This window comes from Anopheles merus, chromosome 2R, assembly GCF_017562075.2.
Source record: "Anopheles merus strain MAF chromosome 2R, AmerM5.1, whole genome shotgun sequence".
In the NCBI taxonomy this organism is placed as follows: Eukaryota; Metazoa; Arthropoda; class Insecta; order Diptera; family Culicidae; genus Anopheles; species Anopheles merus.
The window spans coordinates 21,724,039-21,744,234 of record NC_054082.1 but is presented as its reverse complement, the minus strand read 5'-3'; the positions used below and the strand labels follow the sequence as shown (position 1 = coordinate 21,744,234).

The 20,196-nt window shown below is 48.9% G+C and overlaps 2 protein-coding genes across 5 annotated transcripts in view; one reads left to right on the top strand and one right to left on the bottom strand.

Moving 5' to 3' along the window:
- Nucleotides 1-19,123, bottom strand: part of LOC121588238 — a 37,453-nt gene extending 18,330 nt beyond the window's left edge. Inside the window, exons 1-3 of one of the 3 annotated variants that reach the window (XR_006004164.1) lie at nt 18,767-19,123; nt 18,326-18,678; nt 3,477-4,647 (exon numbers count right to left, since the gene is read on the bottom strand). Coding sequence is in view for 1 of the 3 variants with exons in the window: in XM_041905959.1 (XP_041761893.1) it covers nt 3,477-3,655 (179 nt within the window). In the remaining 2 variants the exon portion in view is untranslated. Of the gene's footprint in view, nt 1-3,476; nt 4,648-18,325 lie in introns of all 3 variants that reach the window. The other 2 variants (XR_006004165.1, XM_041905959.1) reach the window with 2 other exon arrangements.
- Nucleotides 810-3,468, top strand: LOC121588249. Of its 2 annotated transcripts, XM_041905977.1 has the most exons (3): nt 810-918; nt 980-2,199; nt 2,266-2,353. In XM_041905977.1, the coding sequence occupies exons 1-2, from the start codon at nt 896-898 to the stop codon at nt 2,028-2,030; spliced, it is 1,074 nt and encodes a 357-aa protein (XP_041761911.1). In that variant the 5' UTR covers nt 810-895; the 3' UTR covers nt 2,031-2,199; nt 2,266-2,353. The 2 variants fall into 2 exon arrangements, with proteins under 2 accessions (XP_041761911.1, XP_041761910.1); XM_041905976.1 differs by lacking the exon at nt 810-918 and having other exon boundaries at nt 2,036-2,199; nt 2,255-3,468.
- Nucleotides 19,124-20,196: the final 1,073 nt, after the last annotated feature.

Here is a 20,196-nt window from a genome sequence, read left to right as displayed (position 1 = left end):
TCCGAGACCCTATTCCAAGCGGGTTATCTGCGCTGACCCATATCGCGAAGCGGGCGGGCAACAAGACCTGGATGCTGGCGCAAGTGTACGCGCTGCACGCGACATGACGGTAAGTGTCATTGAAACACGAGCGTAATGAAAATGGGTGACCCACATGTTTCGGCCGCGCTGGAGTGGTTTTCCACCATCTGCCAGTCCTTTTGCGAAGGACTTTTTGCGATAAACATATGTCACTGTAGTGGCAGCGCTCCGTGCGTGTGCACTGCGAGCAACGGGACCGAACGTAGGGCGCAGACTTACTTACAGAAGAATGCCATTAGAGCGGCACTAGCCACCTCCGGGGTAGCGGAAGGTAAAAAAGTGGCTGTCAGATCGAATGTCTGTCGAGATTTATCTTTATTGCTGTCGAGTCAGTTTTTTTTTTTTGCGGTGAACTGATTTATCCAGGTCTGGACGACAAACGGCACCTTCTCACTATCAAATGAGCTGACAAATTAGGATCAAATCGGTTTTCTGAGCTCGTCTTTCTACTATAAGAGAAGAGCAGTTTTTCGTTCTCGTTAAATTGATATTTTATACGAAATTATTTCTTTATTTATGTTGAATGTGTTATAAATAAAAAAAATACTATCGCACTATCGCAAAATACTAAAAATAATACTAAAAATTATTTTCGTTACTACTACTTCTACATCCGAACGTTTGTTGGGAATTGCCAAAAGGTAATCAAACGTTACCATTGCTATGGTTCTGTATTTGTTTCTCGCTAGTGTTAGTGAGCTCGCACGTTCAAAACAATCCATTCGCGTACAGCACTCGTGATCAGCCGTGACAGCAATCTCTCAGGGAATTTAGTTCATTATCAACAGCCCCATTCGTGGCAAGTGTCAGGAAGATGCTGTTTCTTACCCCGATCAGGTAAGCTGTTATTTATCGTCAAACCATCCCAAATCATGTCATAGTAATCATTTACTCTCAGTGCCATCTTTCTGATACTTTTCCCAGTGTCCAGCGATGCCCTAAATCTGAGCTGCAGCATCATCCATCCACTGCCGATCCCGGCCGAACGTTACATGTGGACACCGACGCACGGTGTCCCTGGCAAGCGGGAAGAGCTCGAAGAAGTTTGCATCATCGCGAGTGCCCGTCTGAACAGCTCCACCGCCACCAAAGTGCACTTCCCCAAGCAACAAACGATCGAACTGTTCTACGCCTCGATCACTTCCTTTGGACCCGATCTGTTCGTCCAACTGCACAATGCCACCTTGGCATTGGAGCTTCGTAAGGGCACCGTGACGGAGCTACGGTACGGTAGCAGCACACTAAACCACTTGAAGATTAGCGACACCGGCCTGGACCATTTCGAAGTGCTGCCCGAGCGCGGCATCCCGCTGCAGACGCTCATCATTCACGAGCGGCTCATAACCGTGCTGCCGGTGAGTGTGAACGTGCTGGCCGGCCTGAAACTGCTCGACCTGTCCGGCTGCTCACTCACAACGCTTGACCTGAGCGGTCTGTTCGGACTCAATGCACTGATCGCCCTAAACCTTGCCGACAATCAGCTGGCCACGGTTGGAGCGAGCGGCCCAGTGAATCTACCGGCCCTTGCCAAGTTCGATGTGCACCAGAACGAGCTGTCCCAAATCGACCACTTTCCGGACCAGTTTCCCGCCCTCCGGTACACGCGCATCCTGCAGAACCGGTGGGACTGCGAGTGGGTCAGTGCGGTGAGGGAGAAAATTTGGCACCGCAACATTACCGTGCTGGGGACGGACTTCCGGTGCGGCGGGCGCCGAATCAACAACGGTGGGCTGTGCTGTACGTACGCCCACCCGTCCCGGGCACGGTTGGCGCTCGCGAAAGCGATGCTGGCCGTGCTGGAGGAACTGAGTGCGGCGGCGCCCGATGCGCCACCGATCGGTCCGCTGATAACGTTCAAAGTGTTCGAGAACGAAACCTTGGACGGGGTGGTCGGGGTGGAGATGGAACGCGTTGGAATCTATTTGCAAGATCCGATCGGTGCACCGTAAACAAGATGTCGTTGTGTGTGTGTGTTTGAGTGCGTCCGGTGTGTTGCTTTTAGGTTTAATTCTTTCAGTCACGATAAGGGATCAGTACAGCGCACCAGCTTGTGATCGGAATCGGTCCAATCGTTCTTGACATGATCGGTTTCACTCCATTGCCCTTTTTACTATTCATGTAAGTAGTACGCACACACACAGTAATCATTTTACCCCTGCTGGTTTCTAATTAGCTCTCTTCTAGCGATCCCACCCTCTTCAGCCAGCAGCAGCAGCAGAAATGCGATCGAATGCTCCCGTGTGCAGCCCAACTCCACCTGCTTCATCGAGGGCGTCGCCTTTGAATCCACCGCCGACGAGTACCTGACCATCTTCCCCCCGGCAACGCACATAATCATGCAGGCGAGTGAAATTCTACACTTTGCGCCCCATCTGTTCGACGCACTGGCCGGGACGGCCTTCCTAACGCTGAAGGGCAGCATCATTCCGGCGCTTACCTTCCGCTCGGACGAGCTGCGCTCCCTTCGCATCGACGCCACCGAGCTGCGGGAGTTTGCCGTCGCTCCGCTCGTCAATCGACGCCTCAACACGCTCATCATCACCGGCAACCCGCTGTCGGTCATTCCACCCACCGTACGCTACCTGACCGGGCTGTCCATGCTCGACCTGTCCAACAATCGGCTGCAGCACGTGCAGCTCGGCTGGTTCGAACCGATGGACGGCCTGCTGGTGCTCGACCTTTCGGCCAATCGGATCACACGGCTCGACGTACGCGCGTCCCTGCGGCTGGTGCGGCTGGAAAACTTCTGGACCGACCACAACCAGCTGCGGCGGATTGAGTTTTTCCCCCGCTTTGCACCGGCCCTGCGCCGGGTACGGCTGGTGGAGAACTACTGGGCGTGCGAGTGGGTGGCCCAGGTGCGGGAATTGATTTGGGCCAACCGAATCCAGGTGCACGGTGCAGAGCATGCGTGTCCGGAGGCGCAAGATGGAGGGCTATGCTGTTACGAGGGTCTACAGCCGTTTACCGAGCTGGACGGTGATTTGGAGCGCGGGGCGGATGGTTACGATGAAAGGGGACAGTTGCGGAAGACGTACGCACGTGTGGAAAGTTATCTGCAGACGCGGGACCAAGCCCACCGGGACGGACAGCCGGGCAGAGCGTGCATCGTGCTGGAGCAGAAGTATCGCACGCTGGTCGATGAGAAGGAACTGCTGGAAAGGCGTTTCATCAACACGGTGCGGGAGCTCGAGCGGACTGTGAGACGGTTGACGGCCGAGCTGACGGAAGCACAGGACAGGCAGCGCACGCAGCACGTTCGTTTAGCATGATTAGGTTAGTGTATGGTTACCCGTGTTACGATAAGTGCTAGAAAAAGTACCACCAAACACCCCCACAAAATAAACGCACCACAACCACATACCACCGGCAGCGTGCCAATGGTTCCCACTCACCTCGTGTCGTCGAACATTGCGTCTATCCGCAGCTTGTAGATGCTGTTGCGGCTCACGGTGGACGTGGTGTCCAGCTGGTCCGCATCCATCAGCCGGAAGCCGGACGAGACACTGGAACCGCGCCGCGGGCGGCTCATTCTTTGCGAACCGTCCATATTGTACGTGACCATCGCTTTCATCCAGGGCGTGGGAAACCAATGCACTCATTCACGCACACACATGACTGTGAGGCCCTGTTTGGGGTTCGGTGGTCAGTAACGCTTACAACTTTAGCCACCACAGCGCTTCAATCAACACTTTTCTCGTGAACAGTATTCTTTGGGAACGACTTGAAATGTAATCATGTCATGCACTTCCAACACTTCTCTCCAAATTTTGTTGTACTCACTTCAGTTTAAATCTAATTACACACACCGCTTTGTGCGATAATTTTCCGTAAGTAATAGTACCACTTTCACACCCTTATTTTTTCGCCTTCGGAACACGAAACAGCTGCTCGGTCAAAGGTAATCGATTAGCGCGTTTGACACGTTAGTTAACGCACACCGAACCACCGCACACTTGACCCATTTAGTTTCCCCATTTGCTTGCAAGTTTTTTTCCTATTCGTTCCTATTGTTTGTTCGTCTGCTTCTCAGCCCGGCAAGCAGCGCACGCTTCGATCGGTAATCAATGCTTGATCGCGATGAGGTCGCACTATCAGTCGAACATGCTGGTCAGCACCGCGAGTACGAGTACGATTGCGCGAGTTTTGTTTTGTTTTTTGCTTTTTTTTTCTCCACAGTACAATCCACTTGTGCTTTCCCAAATGGGCACTGTTCAGAGGTTCCGGACCGTGTTACCCCGTAACGGGAACGGGTTTAGTGTGTCGCCGATGCTCGCCGATGCTCGCCGTAGGGCTCCGGTGTTTCCCGTCTTTCTTACGCCCTTGCGGTTGCAACTGCTCGGTGTGGTTATTTCAATGCTCCGCGATGAACGAAGCGGTTGAAGAGCCGGCCGCATCCAATTGCGGGGCGATTGGGTGATGCTCAAAACACGCGCGAAGGCGATGAGCCGCCGAGAAGCGCACGGGCATAATTTTCGGTACTGATCGTGGACGCGCTCTTGTTTCAAGTTCAATGACGCAAACGGCTGATGGCGCTGTCGATGATGGCGACGCTGAAGGCCTCCGCTTGATTGATGGAAAGGAGAAAATGGTAAGAAAGAGGAAGAAGGTTACTATTGCGTTACGTCTGTCCGGGTGCCACGGATGTGCACGCCACGAGCCGATCGGAGTCGGTTTTTGTGTGTCTTCGCGTAATTTGTGTTTGCCCCCGGCGTGTGGGATGGCTTGTTTGGGTTTGCTGCTCAGTGGGTAAGTCGTGGCAGCAGAGAAAATTGTATGGAATCAAGCGATGGAAGAAGAAATGGCACACGCTGACCATGGCGCCCCAGCGAGCCGTCGGAAGTTTTGAACGTGATGGTGCCTTCTCTCACCGCCTAACCTGCTCAATGTCAGTCAGCTCGGAAGTGAGCGGCGGTCGATTAAAACATCAACACGCGCTGGGTAATGAATTAGGCGGCTTTCTAGAATTGGTGGCTGGGCAAGTAAACACGGCGAGGTGAAATTTGTAGGCTACATTGCCCAACGCGTGTAGCGTTCATTAGTTAGCGGATAGTTCCGATCTCTGGTCCAGCGCTGTGAACTAGGCACGTAATTGTTTTCCTGGCCTTCAATTAAAAGGAAATTCATTAAATATTGATTTAATACGATGGTGGATGTTGAATGTTTTTTGATTATTTTGAACATTTCAGATCAATAACATTTTCACCAAAGTAAAGCACTATTGCATAGCCAAATGAAAGTTTGGATAGTGACCTTAAACATGAACGTTAGACAATTATTGAGCAATAATAAAATACAATCGACTCGTTTCAAACAAATTTGTTTTTCTTGATCACGATTTAAACAAGAATATTTTTAAAGAAGGTTCTTCAACATGATTCCATTAGTTTACTCTTGTGTTTGTGATAAATAGTGAGTCATCATGCAATTCTTCTGAACTATTTTCCTCCTCAAATTGCGATTTAAAAAGATTCAAAAGATTTAAAAGACTGCAAACAACAGCAGACAATTGGTTGTGATATTATGATTTTCGTAGAATATGTTGGGTTTATGTTTCGTACATATCAGACGCATTCTCCAGATCAGATTGTACTAAGTTTGTATGCTTAATTATGTTTCAGAAATTCCACTCAATATTCAATTCCTGGCAGTGTTGTAACCGATACTAAAGGTTCCTCTATCAAATAGCGAAATTCCAACTAAACCGATACTAACTACTAAGTTTTAGCTACCTACCACAATGTATTGAACTAAGTAATTTGATAGTCAACCGCTTGCTAAAAGGGAATGCAAGGCTGAAATGGTAACGTTAGTTCTTCAGTAAAGCCTAGAGTTGCTTGACAGAACGCTGCCATTCTATTAATGTTGCATTGCAACGAAAGCCATCGATTGAATGGCCTCCTACTCTCCATTTTAGTTCGCCGGTTTCCTTCGTTCTCATTCAAACGAAACGAAATCCCGCCGCGTTGACTTTGAAACCGGGTATGTAGGTTGCGTCCCTCGCAGCTATCCGCACCAGGCTCGCGTGTTCACGCTTACACAAATACAGCGACACACCTTTACCCATTTCCCTCCCAGATGACCACGGCCACTGTCCTACGTCACGGGAACGAGTTTCACGCTGGCCGGAGCGATGATCATTCCCCCGTTTGCCGTAAGTACCGTTTTAGCCTGGTTTTGATTTTTATGGCGCAACTTGCGTTCGGTGCGCAAAGAACCTGTTTGTTGCGCCGCAGGGAAGAATTCACGTGGCGATCCCCGGTATGTAGAACCCAATCGGGGGAAAATAGGCCAGCATCTGTATCGATAGACCGATCGAGTGGTTGGGAGTGGTTGCGTTTGACAAGCGGTAAGAAGAAAACGAAAGTTCCGAAACACAGACAGGAACATTGCGCTAGGAGAAATGGAAATCTGCAAGACTCACTTTTGTGCTCGGCATCGTGTTTGCCCTTTGCTTGTCTGACTATTCGCACTCCTATCATTGTTTAATATCGGTCGGCCTTCCCTCCCATCCTCCGAAGCATTGAGCAGCTTTTTTCATTCACACACGCTTCACATAAACACGGTGGGAGGCTAAATGGTGTTTGACATTGTATTTCCACCACCCACCTACGCGAGCCCAACTTCTACGGGGTGACACATGGAATCGCACTGACTGCGCATCACATTACGCCCTTTTTTTCTTCTTCTCCAGAGAAAGCTTTCGTAGTGTGATTGAAAGCGTCATTATATTTCCCTCGGAGTAGGAGTTGATCGTTTAACTAGTCAGGCCTGCCAGGCCCTGTGGTGTACTCTTCACATGATGGAGACGCGCTAGGCTGCGAGACAATATCTGATGCACCTTTTTGCCTGGTGCTGTCGAGATGCCGATTGTCCGCTGCTTTCTCTCAAAGCACCAATATCGGAGCATGCATGCATTCCGTCGACTAATGAGCTAACCGGAGGGTGACGCGGGCGTCAACAGTCGGAAAACAATCAAGCCCTTTTTTTTATTTCCCCTCCATTTCCTTTCAAAGCACCAGCCTGGTCCAGGGCGACAATAATGTCTTCTCGGTGGTTTAGAGGTCTATCTCTTTCTCTCTGTCTCTCCTTCTTATTTTTTCCTCTAAGCAAGTTTTTCCATCCAAAGAGTTGGGAAAATAGGTCCAAAGCGACGCTGTGCGTTCATTACTATTACCAAACATTTGGCCGAAGGAAATTTGGATTTCTACGGCTATCAGCTGAATACAATTTGTGTAATCGACCGATGTGACGAAGCCAGAGAAGCTGAAAATTGTATTCACCAGCTCGCTGCGGAGCCCTGCAGGCGTAATAAAAATATTTACTACCCCAGCAGCAAGGTAGTCCGATCAGTTGCCAGCGGTATAATGCTCTTGTAGCAACACTCTCGAACGACGGGGGAAGGAAAAAAAAGAAAGTCTTTGCGTAATGTGGACATTTCTGTCCAAATTGAAGCTACGCTGCGCAAGCTTGAACACTACGAAATGAAGCCTCGTATTCTCTTGAAGGTAAATCTCCAGAAATTCCTTCTCGGTACCACGTCCCGGACAAGCCATACCACCCGCAAGGTCAGGAACGGGCCTGGCCCGAAAGGGTGCTTATTACGGCATAGTTCACCATCATCACCGATCGCGGGGTAACGAGCATGTTAGAAATGACCCCTATATATAGCCAACGGGGCTTCGCCATCGTGCAAGATGATCAAGATGCGCGGACCGAACCTCTCAGCTGGAACGCGAAGCCGCTGATGGAGCAATCGGTGCAGCCCGCGAACCATATCGTACCGCTGGCCGGCAGTGGCCGAGGTTTGCCATAGCGGGACCCGCTCAGCAGCACCTGGCCTGCGTGTGCGTCTTCAGTACTAATTAGCTATTTATACGGCACCACCATTTATGACTAGCTCGCGGTGGGCTGAAACCGTTTGCCGGTCAGAATTGTGAAGACGTAAACATCGCGCATGGGTCGGGTTGTGGGTTGAACCGTTCTTGACTTTCGAACGGCTGCCGAGCCGATTAAAGGCAGCGTGCGCCGGATGCCACTGATAGTAGGTTAGTAGTTGATGTGCAACTCAGAAGCCTGCAGGTATCACTGGCCGACTGGAGGGCTGAGGGCTCATGCATAATTCACCGACCACGGCTTTCCCTGTAAGTATGGGGAGGTGGGTGCTGCTGTGGCTACGCTTGCATAGTTCGCATTACTCGAAATTGCATCAGACGGCAGAGCGTATGTGTGCCACTTCAATGCCTGGATATGGCCAAGAAGGGTTCGAGCGGGCAAACTGTCGGAACTGTACGCGTTGCGGCTTGTCCACTTCATGTTGCAACCTGCCTGCAAACGCACACCGCTCTCTGTGGAGATCGTGAAACGCTGGCGTGTTGTGGCGTCAAAGTGAAATGGTCAGGTTTGTTTTTTTTGCGCGCGCACGATTGCCGAGTGAGCTTGTCACACAAAAAAAAAGAAGCGTGACGGCGCACGTTATGCAATGCGGCATACCACGCACGGTGGCCACACTCTTGGCTATTATCGGGGCAAACACTTCCACGTTTGGATTGGAGCTTTCTGCGTATCACAACAATGGTGCGTGTTTTATTTAAGAGCTGTAAGCTTTATCAAACTAACGCGCTTTTGTTTAAATTTGGTGCTGGAATTGTAGATGGGGTCGTGTTTGGAGACCATACACTTTCTTTGATTACATCGATTACTCAGTATCGAGTTGAGAAATTTCAATAAATCATTTAAAAATAACCTCCATATCTCACAAATGACAACTTTCAGACATTGGCAACAACAGACTTTGAGTACATTGTATCAATTTTGAACACGCTTTAAATCCTCTTGTAACCTGGTGCTTTAGCGGTTCTTTGGCCTTCTGAGTTATCGTATAGACCCGTTCGATTCGTAATCCTGTTCTTCCCACTTCAGGTTCCATACGAGAAAGCATCTTCATCAGATTTCCATTTGCATACTTTTTTTTCCCAGCAAACAAGTCCTAACCGTCTTCGTCCTCTGTGTCCTCTTCCATGATCTAATAAACTGCATAATCGCACCGTTGACCGATTGAGCTAATTTTAACAACCAGGTAGGTATCATCACTATCGCCTTTCACCAGCCACCAAGAACCAGTGTCATAAAATCTGGCCAGGAACAGCACAAGATATTGCATGCATGCCGATGGAACTGGTTCCACAAGCAGGCAGAGTTGAACGGACAGGTTCTTACCGTGGGACTTATCAAAGCACAAGCAGCGGTGAAAACAAAATCCTGCTCGATGGCGTTTCGCTGAGAAATGCTATTATTTACCGAAGAAGCGAATGCCATCGAACAACAAAAGAGCAAACTAGATTGTAAAGCTTGTACAGCTGCCCGTGACATCGTTTGCGCGGTGGGGTGCTGTTTGCTGCAAAAAAAAAAAAAAAACAAATAACCAGATCCACACATACCCGACACGCGCATCCTAATCACAATGATCACAAGCGCAAAGGGGAATTCAATGCTTGTGCGGCGGCAACTGCAGGAAAAGCGCAAGTGAGAAATGGCCAGTGAAAGGGGCATGCATCAATGCGCGCCAAAAACGTAGCCGATCGCGATGAACGACGGGGATGCTAATGCAGCCGCTGCACAGCTCCGGAGGAAATTGCACACCACGGTTCTATTGTTCGCACGGCAGATGCATTCCGTCGGATATGAGGCAACGAAAGTGCATCGGACTTGCAACAAGCGCGTGCGATTGTTGTGCAAAAAGGGTGCGGAAAACGCAGGGTAAAGAAAGCAACAACCAACTGACGCTGATTAATTGTCGCCCGCACTCGTGTGGCGGCCCGTCCCATGGCCACCTAACCGTGGCCTAACGCTGGAGTGGATGGTAGTTTTTTCTAGTATTTAAAGCAAAGTGGCTAAAGAAAAGCAACGTTTCGGTCCTGCCCTCGCTTGGCATTGGTGGATGCGCCCGGTGTGGGTGTATTGATCGCACAGTAAACAAATGGTGATTCTTTCCACCGATCTGTGTCGGCTCGGAAGTAGCCGCACTCATGCTTACCCTCAATCCCAGCGCCTAGCGGTTAGCAGGTTTCACCATAAGGAAGCTATTAGCCACTCGATTTACATACGCTCCATCTACTGTGATGGTTTCATTGAGCCTTAAGTATACACCCTAGGCACAGTTGCCTCCACCTTGGGAGGGAATCTCCGCACATCGTTACCGCAAAACAGCTGATAACGGCCTCGGCGCGGGAGGCACTTTGAATGCTCCGAATATGCTACACGTGCAAATCAACACATTTACAAAAGCCCAAATAACAGCATGCCATCATCGACACACACACACACTCACATAAGCACAGCCGAGTGTAGTTGGGTACCTTCCGGCTCTTTAAGTCGTGCGTGCCCGCATCTAAGCCCACCAAAAGGAAGACGGTTGCATTTCTCCGCGGGCAAATTAGTGGCGCAGCACACCTGATTAGCGATGAAATCGTGCCAAAGCAGGCGCTCGTCGTGCAAGGGGGGGGGGGAGGGGGGAGGCAGGCGGTTCGATAATCGCCGACAGTGATGTATGTGTCTGGGCGATAACGTAATTACACTAATCACGATCAAGTTTAGCGCAATAGTTTCACTGCCATCAGTCAGCGGATTAAGCAAACAGCCGAAAGCGTGATCTTTGCAGTTTTTATCTCACTGCATTTCATAGCTTGGAAAAAAAACACAAACAAACAACAAAAGTTTTTGTTACGGTCATAGGATGGGCCTAAATTGCAAAGAATATTGATGAACTACTGATTTTTGTGATAGCAATCGAAAGAATTATAAAACAATTTTATTATTATCTTTAGTCGTTAGAAATTTGTCAATTTGTTTTTAGTTTGTTTGGGTACAAGATGATACTGTATCAGGTAAGTTCGTATAAGGTTGCCATGGTTAGAGCAGTGGTGCAGGAGAATTAAACATCACTCGCGGGGTCAATTTGTCAGAACAAAGCAGAGTTTCGGGGCATCTTGATCAAAAGGATAAATAGTAATTTTGTTCAACATTTAATTTAATATAGGGGCCCTTTCCGTTTGCAGTTCGTAGGCTGAAATTTCAGCCTGTCAGCTGTTTGCATTGTATAGCAGTTTTCGAGCAGCTGTCTAAGTGAGTGTAATATACAGGTGGGCTTATCCTAAGGTGTATGAATTTAGAAGGCTTATTTTTATCGCTTCTGCTTCTGTTTTGAGTACTCGTCAAGCCTCCAGAAAGCTCTTTGGAGCAAAAGTTTTCACTCGTTCTGTCAAAAAGCGATTTTCAAAATTGGTTATAAAAAATGATATGAGACCACCTGGACTACATACACTTTGATTCTAGATTCCACCACGTGATCTCTTTAATGCACCTTGGGGTAAATGTAAACAACACCGTGTTTTCGAGCAGGTACTCGAAAGAAATATCAAATCAAATGGAGTGTTTACATGATTTCAGCCTCCAAGTGTCAAACTCCATACAAAAAACTAGCTAGAATCGTGAAGGCCCCCATTATCTTCTAGTTTTACTACATTTACTACATTTTTTACTACATAACTACATACAAATTCTCTATTGTGTGTATAGTTTAAAAAAGCATCAACAAAATTTGTTTATTTTTACAGCATCTGCTGTATGTTGAATCCACATGATGAGGTAACAGCTTTCCCTGACAATGAGCCCGTTTCTATTTAAATTTATTTCTTCTTTCTACCATCTCAAGCAGCCCCACCATTCCGTATCGAACAGCCCGCTTATTTCACCTCCGCTTTCCCCCACCCTCCACTTCTCTTCCTCGAAAGCAGCTAAAAATCCCTCCCATCGCCATCGTTATCACCCTTGATAAAGGTAAATTAAAACTAGTTTACGCATCGTGCGTTTCGATCGCGCTTATGCAGCTGTTGGGCGCTGCTGGTGGTGGTGGTGCGAAGCGATTACGCCAGCGGCAGCGGAAGTAGGTGAAAGAAATTTAATTAACGTACCCCAAAACCCCCTTCTGCGGGCTCATCCTCTGTTATCAGGGCGGTTTGCACGATCAAGCAGCCCCCCTGGCACGGTCGCGAGTGACGAGAGTGAGCAAAATGTAGCAACAATATGCATACACCGCGCACCGGTACCAAGCCGTACCGTTTTGTTGCCTTTGGTTTGCTCACAGATTTGGCCAAATTTCACCACAAAACACTTCCCGGCACAACCCGGGACGAGAGGTGCCACAAAAAGGAAGTGCTGTTTTTCGCACAGCAACGCTATGTGCGCGTTTTGCGTTCAATATCTTCATTAACTTTCGACGTTCCCGCTACGACCCCGACGTGTGGCTCGGCCGGCAGCGTACGCGTACGGGGTGCAATCATCGACCAACAGCAAATAGAAACCAACCCTCAACCAACTCCCCGCTCGCAGCATCCCATCGCGCGATGGTTTACGAAGCGTCAGCATGTGAACGCCCGTTGGCTCGAGTGGCCGCCCGTTGGGAGATCGGATGAAAATAAATCGTTTGACCCACTTCCCTCCGAAGATGCGCCATCGATTGCATGGATTACATGGATCATCCGTGGCTGCCGGTTCGATCAGACAATCAAAAACTAACACAAAATACAAGAAAAGAGGGGGGAGGGGAATACCATCACTACATAGCTCACACGCATCTTGAGAAGGGAAGCAGTCGAAAAGCCCGCTTTTCTGACCACTTCTGGGGCCGGTTCATCAACTATCATCGAACCGCTATTGGTAAGAGCTATTCCCAATCCGGGATGCTTCATTGTTTGGAGCACCTAGAAAGCTGGTATGATACACTGGAAAAGAAGAAGAAATCACATACACCTGAAACGGTGCCTCTGCATGTTCCCGAAATTCGGCACCCAATCTGGCTGCTGCTACTCTCGAGCATGGGAGGAGGGATCCATATGTGTGATCACAAGCTGGGAGAAAACTCATCATTTGTTCGGGATGATTTGCTGTTCGATGGCGCGCAGGAACGAAGTGAGGCGGCAGCGAAGAGGGACTGCGGGTTGTTCCATTTTTTTTTCCTTTGGCCAACAAAAAGCTAACGCTGCTTCAGACCCGTTGGCTCACCAGCGAGCATCAATTCTGGTGAACATGTTTTTTTTGTAATTTTTTTCGATGGGGCAACCTACCATCGCAAGAATGAAAAATCATAATCCGTCGAAGAAGCGGGTTTGATTGTGTAGCGTGCCACAGTATATTGGGGAATAAAATTCAAATCACCCAAATCCTTTCACCTGTTGCTGCGGGAAGAATGTAGCCCAAGGGCAAATTGATCCGTTTAGGAAAATCAGCCTCCATCGATTGCGCTGCCATTTTCTGGGGGAGGCCATTATCGATAAACGGGATAAACGAACGATTTGCATAGGGGGGATTTGTAGAGAGAATTGCGTCCCAAATTTACAACAAGTGGGCTCAATTATGGCGCCTATTTGGGAGGAAGCTGTTTAGGGGGAATTTTTCACTTCTTCGTGGTGCATTGCACCTGGAACTGTTAAGCTAATAGTTTCTCGAAGTTGTATGATTAATTAACTGCACTTAGGCAGCAACACTTTTCCTCTTTATATGAACACAATTCAGTTATTAAAATAATAATAACATAAGTGCGTACAGTAGACGTTACATTGTCATGTAAGTGTTTCATATTCCTATGTTTAATCGTGTACCTATAACCAGCGTGTTTCAAGTAATAAAGCAAAATAAGGCAGCCATTAGTAATCATTTTCAGGATTTTGCAATAAACACATCCCTGAGACACGCTCCATTACTTTGATTGAGAAATTATGTGTCAAAAATTAACCCTTCCATTCTTCCATTTTACACCAGTTTTCCATATAATCTATTGCATTAATAACTCATCTTTGTCAAATCACCATGCAAAGCTTACCGTGTTTCCCCTAAATTATCACTTTTGATTACTTTTCAAGATTCGCCCGCAGTATCACGGGCCCATCTGCCTACAGAGTTGCAATGCCCTTCTCGGCACACATTAATCAAAAAAGATTATTTCCCCTGCAAACACACCGGGAGAAGCACATGGATCGCGGAAAGGGTGTACCGTTATCGAGGAGGGAAAACAAATTGTGTTGATTAAACTTCCAGCGGGAACAAAATTTGCTAAAAAAACAAAACGCTCGCCACAGGTGCGCTGAGCAAATAGGTACGCTCGGTGGCGTTTACTAAAAGGTGTCAGCATCCCGTTAAAATATTTGATCTAAGCCATTATCTTGCGCATCAGCCGTAGGGAGGCTGCTTAATCGTCGTTAAAAAGCCTCTTTTTCCCTACAATAATTACATCGCTTCAGGTACCCCGCTGGACCCCCCGCTGGACAACAGTGCCAACGGCGTTTACTACCTTTGCAAAATGAATCACCATTATTTTCGTTTCATTTCGGCACAGATTTTCATGAATATGATAAGCCCGACGGCGCCGGTGCACATGAGGATGATTGATGCGTTTCGGCCGGGGGAGATGTTTCGTAACCTTCGCTCGCACCGATAAGCACCGATTAGTATCGGAACGTCGAGATGAGGCAATCAAATGCCTAGGACTGAAGCTGGCCTTTCCACTCGCCTTATCGTGTACGCAAGTGCGCTGCGGCCGCGTATCGCGATTTCGGATCGTGCATTAGTCATCCGAATCCAGATCAACCGAATTCCGAGCCAAATCAATCATAGTTTCGAGGGGAGTAAAAGTAAATCTCCGATTTCTTGTCCCGGCTCGCATCGCCTTTCGTTGCGAGACCCACATTGTTGTGACGTCTGTTGCGGGGTTCAATTTGGGAGTGCGAGTGTCGTTGACCGCTCGGCTAGGTTCCGGCTAGCACGTGTAACCCGTTGCTTAATTTTGACGCCCAGCGGTGGCTTGATCAACTCCAGGATGTGTTTGGATGTAAACGATCGGCTTACAGCAAACTTTCTCATCCTCAGTCGCGCCACGTGTTGGTATTAAATTGAAGCGACAATGTTTCATACTCTCTTTCAATCCCGCTTCATGCCCAACAGACATTGGCTGACAACACTTTTTTGAAACAATGGCAAACAGGAACATCTTTCCAAAGCATTCCTGAAGCAAACACTTCCATCTCCCACTTTGAGCTTGTAGCTTAACGGACCAAATCTTGTCCGATTGGTGTTAAAAAACGTGTAATCGGCGGGTGTTAGCAAACCGTGAGCAAGATCGATCACAGCGCCCAGCGGCACCCAGTGTGCGAATTAGTGTTTTAATACTGTTAACCGGCTGCAACAGTGTCACGCTGCAGTGATCGCTATCTGCTGCTTTCCGCCCGCAAACAAACGGGCGGTCCGGGGTAATGTACCGTGCCCAATTCAATAGGCAATTCCTGTGCCACACAAGTGAGTTCTCCCCTTTTTTCTTGGGGGTGCGGGTGAACGAAACAATGCATAAGGACAACGCCATGCTTACAGCACGATACCGCTCGCGTACCAGCATGAATGCTTTATTAAGTCACTAGCAATGCACGTGTAAGACAAAATGGTCCAGCGTACATAGACCTAAACTTTACTTTCACAAAAGAGCTCATGTATTATCTCCTGTCGCCGGTAATGGGGTCAGCAGCTTAGCAGAACCATCGCAAAACCAAAGCACCAAACCCATTAACTATAATTTTGTGCAGCTGCCGGGGTTTTTTTTCTAATTTTGTTTTCTCCCCCAACTATAAACAAAATTCTTGCCCCATTCAGCAGCTTCCTCCCGGCACTGCCTAATCCGTTACATCCTTGGCTCATCGATAATGAACTCTCGGCGATCTGTTTGCTGTATACCACCCCTACAAACTTCACCCGGTGTCGATTGAGCAGGCTGGGGAGGAAAAAAAAATGCCCGCGAAGGGGTGCGCACCGAAATTCTTGCACCGAGCTTGATTATTTTCCCATCCTGTGTGGTTGGAGGTTTTCTTTCCCCCCACCCTTGCGCTCTACCTCTACCACATAGTTATTCTAGGTGCTATTCACACACACCCAGTGCAAGGAAAAATCAATATTCACACCCCAAAAAGCGGTAATGAATCTTCTGTTTTCGACGCCTTTCATCGATTGTGGGGAAATTGATTATGCTCAACGATTAAAGTTTCCGAACCCGCTTCCGGGCCTCCGGGCAGGCTAGTTGATTGAAGTTAGCGGTAATGGAGCCTCCGCTGGATCCGCGTTGGGTGGAGGAGAACCACACAAATCTAGCACGGCACTTTTGGGTAATGGCGAGGAAGTGGTTGTGTAAATAATCGTGAAGTTTCCACTGCAAGTTGCTGGGAACACACACACATTTGCCTTTGACCTGCTGATACCATCCGAAAGGTAAATTAGCTTAGAGCAACGGACGCACCGAGAATTTGACCTTTCGGAGAAGGCATTTGATTGCCTTTGGTTCGTGTAGTTTTCTTTTTATAGTTCTCCGGCTTTAGCATGTGTACAGACTCGACAGGTGTTTGTCGGAGTTCGGGCGCCTGATGAAGGTCAGAAAGTTGTGAAATTGCTTAGGTACCGTGTGAGATTCACACCTTCACCTAAGCCATCTTCTCAGTTAATGGGCTGTGGAAATAACTTTCATTTGTAGATGACAAACAAACATGTTGTACTGCAACAGCCAGGGCCTTTTCTTACACACGCCGTTTACCTTCTGAGCGTGCCTATCAATCCAGTTGCAATGTATCGTTTTAAACATCATTTTCTGCCCTATCCGTACTATGAAGACCAAAATTAAAACACAAAAACTCTAAACTATTTACACTCTTTCCTTTACATCGCTTGTCCGAAAAGTTTTTCGCTTGCAAAACCTAGAAAAGCGCACACACAACAAAAAAACAGCTGCCCAAAAATTAAAATGTTTGCCGGAAAAGTGATTTCCACCGACCCGCGCAGCACAGTAACACGGGGTCCGGTATAGTTCGCCCTCCCAAAATTCGATCACGTTGACAGGCGCAACGAATCGTTTCCGGTTACGTGCGGCACAAAGTGAAATTATTAGCCCGGGCGCTTTGTGACGGTGTGTGTTTGTGTGCGGCTAAGAATTTCGACACTTTCCTATCGAACCAATTTTCTATGTGTTTTTGGAGTGTTTTTGGAAACGGCCGTCGCTAATTGCGCGACCACCAGACCAGACGAGCCACGAGCTCACCAACCCGTTCCGACCGCACCGAAACCCGTTCGCCGCCGCCTGGACCCGGAAAACGGGGCGGTTAAATTTCGTGAAAGCGCCTAGCGCCTAGGCCACACGGCCACAACCACGCGCTCGCGGAGCTGTCAGTTTGAAAACGGTTTGACGGGCACCGAGAAGCACCAATCGAAGCGATCTTCGGTTTGGTTCGTTTTTTGTTTTTTTTTGTTACTGCTTTTGCTTCACCCTTGTTTTGGTTTCTCCTTCTATCGTCACGACGTGCCAAAACCGGCCGTGGCACGCCCGAAAGCTTCCAGAGCAGAACCCCACGCGCGTGTGCACACACACACGCACACCGTGGTCCTACCGTGGAGTGAAACTGGCTCGAACCTTCCCATTCGCGCGGAAAACGTCATACCATACCCGCCAGCGCCAGGGGGGAGGGCGTTTCCGGCCGGGAGTAGCTGCAAATTTATCGACCGAATGCGCGCCGCCACCGCTGATGAACCGATAAACATGAACCAAGCTCGCCCTGGAACGCCGGAATCAGATCGTAACAGTGCGAGGGGCGAGGGGAAACGAAAGCGAAATGCCTGCCCCGGCAGGCGAGATTTGCAAAACCAGCTCGATCGGGCAGATTAGCGGCTACGATGGCCAGGCCCTATAACAGAGTAGGCAAAGCGGCGCACAACACCGTATCATTCGTACTCGCAACGTTTGTCCAACGATCTGCAATTCAATTGGCGGACGGTGCGCTGGGCTGGATCTTGCCGGTACGGTTCCGTCCCGTGCCGCACATCGTCCCGGATGGTTGACAACGAAACTTTCGACCAGCTATTGGCTGTAAAACTTTATAGAATACAAGGTAGTGTGTGTTTTTTTATTTCTGTTTTTCTCGGCCAGTGCAGTGCAGGTGACATGGATGGCCATTTTCAAGCCTCACTGGCTTTGCTGGTGGTGTTTAATGCCGCCCAATAAACCGAACATTCCGATCGAAGATCGAACACGAAACACAAGGTTAGTGGAGCTGAAACACGCACTGGCGCAAGGGTCTGCGGAAGGCGTTCTAGCGGGAGAAAGTAGGTTAAAGGATGCACGCAACCATTGAGCAAAGCGTTTCTCATACTAACCAACACTTACAATGATGTTTGCAAGCTGTAGCAGCAGCTTGTTTTTGCGTTTGTTTTTGCTACACGTTCGTCACACGGATGCTTTGATGGATCGCCGATGCTTTTTGGAGATTACGGAGCACTAAATTTTACACTCGTTTTTCACTGCTCTGTCGGCATGAAATTTCTATAAAAGAAAGCCCTTCACTAACGACATGTTTTTTCCCCCCCACTACAACACACAAGCACACACACACACACACAAATCGCACTCGGAAGGACACTCGGGGCGACGAAAGGCGACGTGTGAGTTCCTGTTCCCGTACACTAGGAAGCACGATGCATAATGCAAATACACACTGTCACAGACACGCAAACGGGACGCTATAATCGAGGTAAATATAATTAAAAAAAAAACTTGATCTAGCTGCCCAGGGCGAACCTAGGTTTTGTTTGTTGTGTATGCTCTCACTTGATCATCACAGCCCGCCACTTTCCTGCTGCAACCGGATACACTGGCATGAGCGCAACGGATCACCACGCTCGACCCGAACGGGATTGTCGTAGTCGTTTGATGCAGCAAAGCAGCAACAACGAGAAGAAAAAACTCTACGATCCGTCCCTTCAAAGCTAAACAAAGCTCTACCGTCACCGTACGAACTGAGGCGCACCCGTTCCGACCGTGCAGACCGATCGCGAGACGTGTTCGAGGAAGACTGACGCAACCCCGTAAGCTGAGCGAGCCGGCAGCAAGCGCGAAGAAAGTTTCCCCCGTCGGTGTGTGAGAGACGGTTCACCACCACAGCAAAACCACCGCGAAGTTCGGGCGAGTGGCAGCCTGTGAGTTTAGGTAATGCGTGCGCGCTCAGTATGGTGAGCCGGGGAGCGTGAGATGAGTGAGCTGAAATGCACCGTCGTCGGAGGGAGACGCATGTTGATATTTTGGCCGTTTTTTTGTTTGTTTGTGCGCGTCTTATGCCTGATGTAAGAAAATGATCACCGAGACGTGTTGTTTTGGACCAGCAAACTGGTGTCCGCTGTCGTAGCGAGATGGAGCCGTCCCCTCTCAACCACTTTAGCGGTGTGATAGTCGAGCGTAAAAATGGTCCAAAAAAGTAATAAAAGCATAATGCCTGTTCACTGTCTTTATTGTCTTTTATCTCGGGGGAATTACAATTCGACAAACTTATTTCCTCCCAACTTTGGGGGGGGGGGGGGGCGCACGGTTTTGCTTTAAAGCAATCGATCGATTCCCCGGTGCTGCTGCAGCTGCTGCTGCTGAGTGTAATTTCCTTGCCGGCCTTAACCGACCGCACGGGCGGTAGTATATTGACCTGCTTTAGTTTTTCGGTGCAAGTAACCAATCCGATTACCGGTAACCTTGCGCACGGGAAGAGCCGGCGGACGAGCTGAGCATAATTATTTCTCGGGAAATTTGGCCCGTCCCGAACGAACGGATACCGCGGTTCGGCTTTCCAACCTGCCTGTCTGGGCGATAATGGTCTTACACAAAACCGGGATGCTTTCGGGACGCTGTGAACGAACTGACGTGGGGCTTTGGGCTGGTGGAAAACGATCGGATCGATATCGTTCGGCATTGGTCGGCTTGGGTGTGGAGTAACCTTTTCGTCCGGCAATCATACTGCCCGGGGGACGCTTTCCACTACGGTCCGGTTTGAGCGCGACGTTTAACAGGCTGTCCCGGGGCCTGGGGTAATGATACCAATTACTCAATCCTCATCAACATACTTGATGCGCGGCAGGGTTGCACTCGCCATTTCAACGCCACCGCCGCTGTCACTGTTCCCCCTGCCTGTGCGCTTGGTAGGGAAAATTGTACCAGTTCGTTGGCGCTTGCTCGTTGAAACTAAGTATGTGCTGTTGTTTACATCGATCAGCGGG

What these genes read in the sequence shown, in the direction of transcription:
- LOC121588249 (XM_041905976.1), top strand. Translation starts at nt 2,162, where the DNA reads ATGATCGGTTTCACTCCATTGCCCTTTTTACTATTCAT. An exon ending in TTGCCCTTTTTACTATTCAT is followed by an intron (nt 2,200 to 2,254) that starts GTAAGTAGTACG and finishes GTTTCTAATTAG; the next exon opens with CTCTCTTCTAGCGATCCCAC.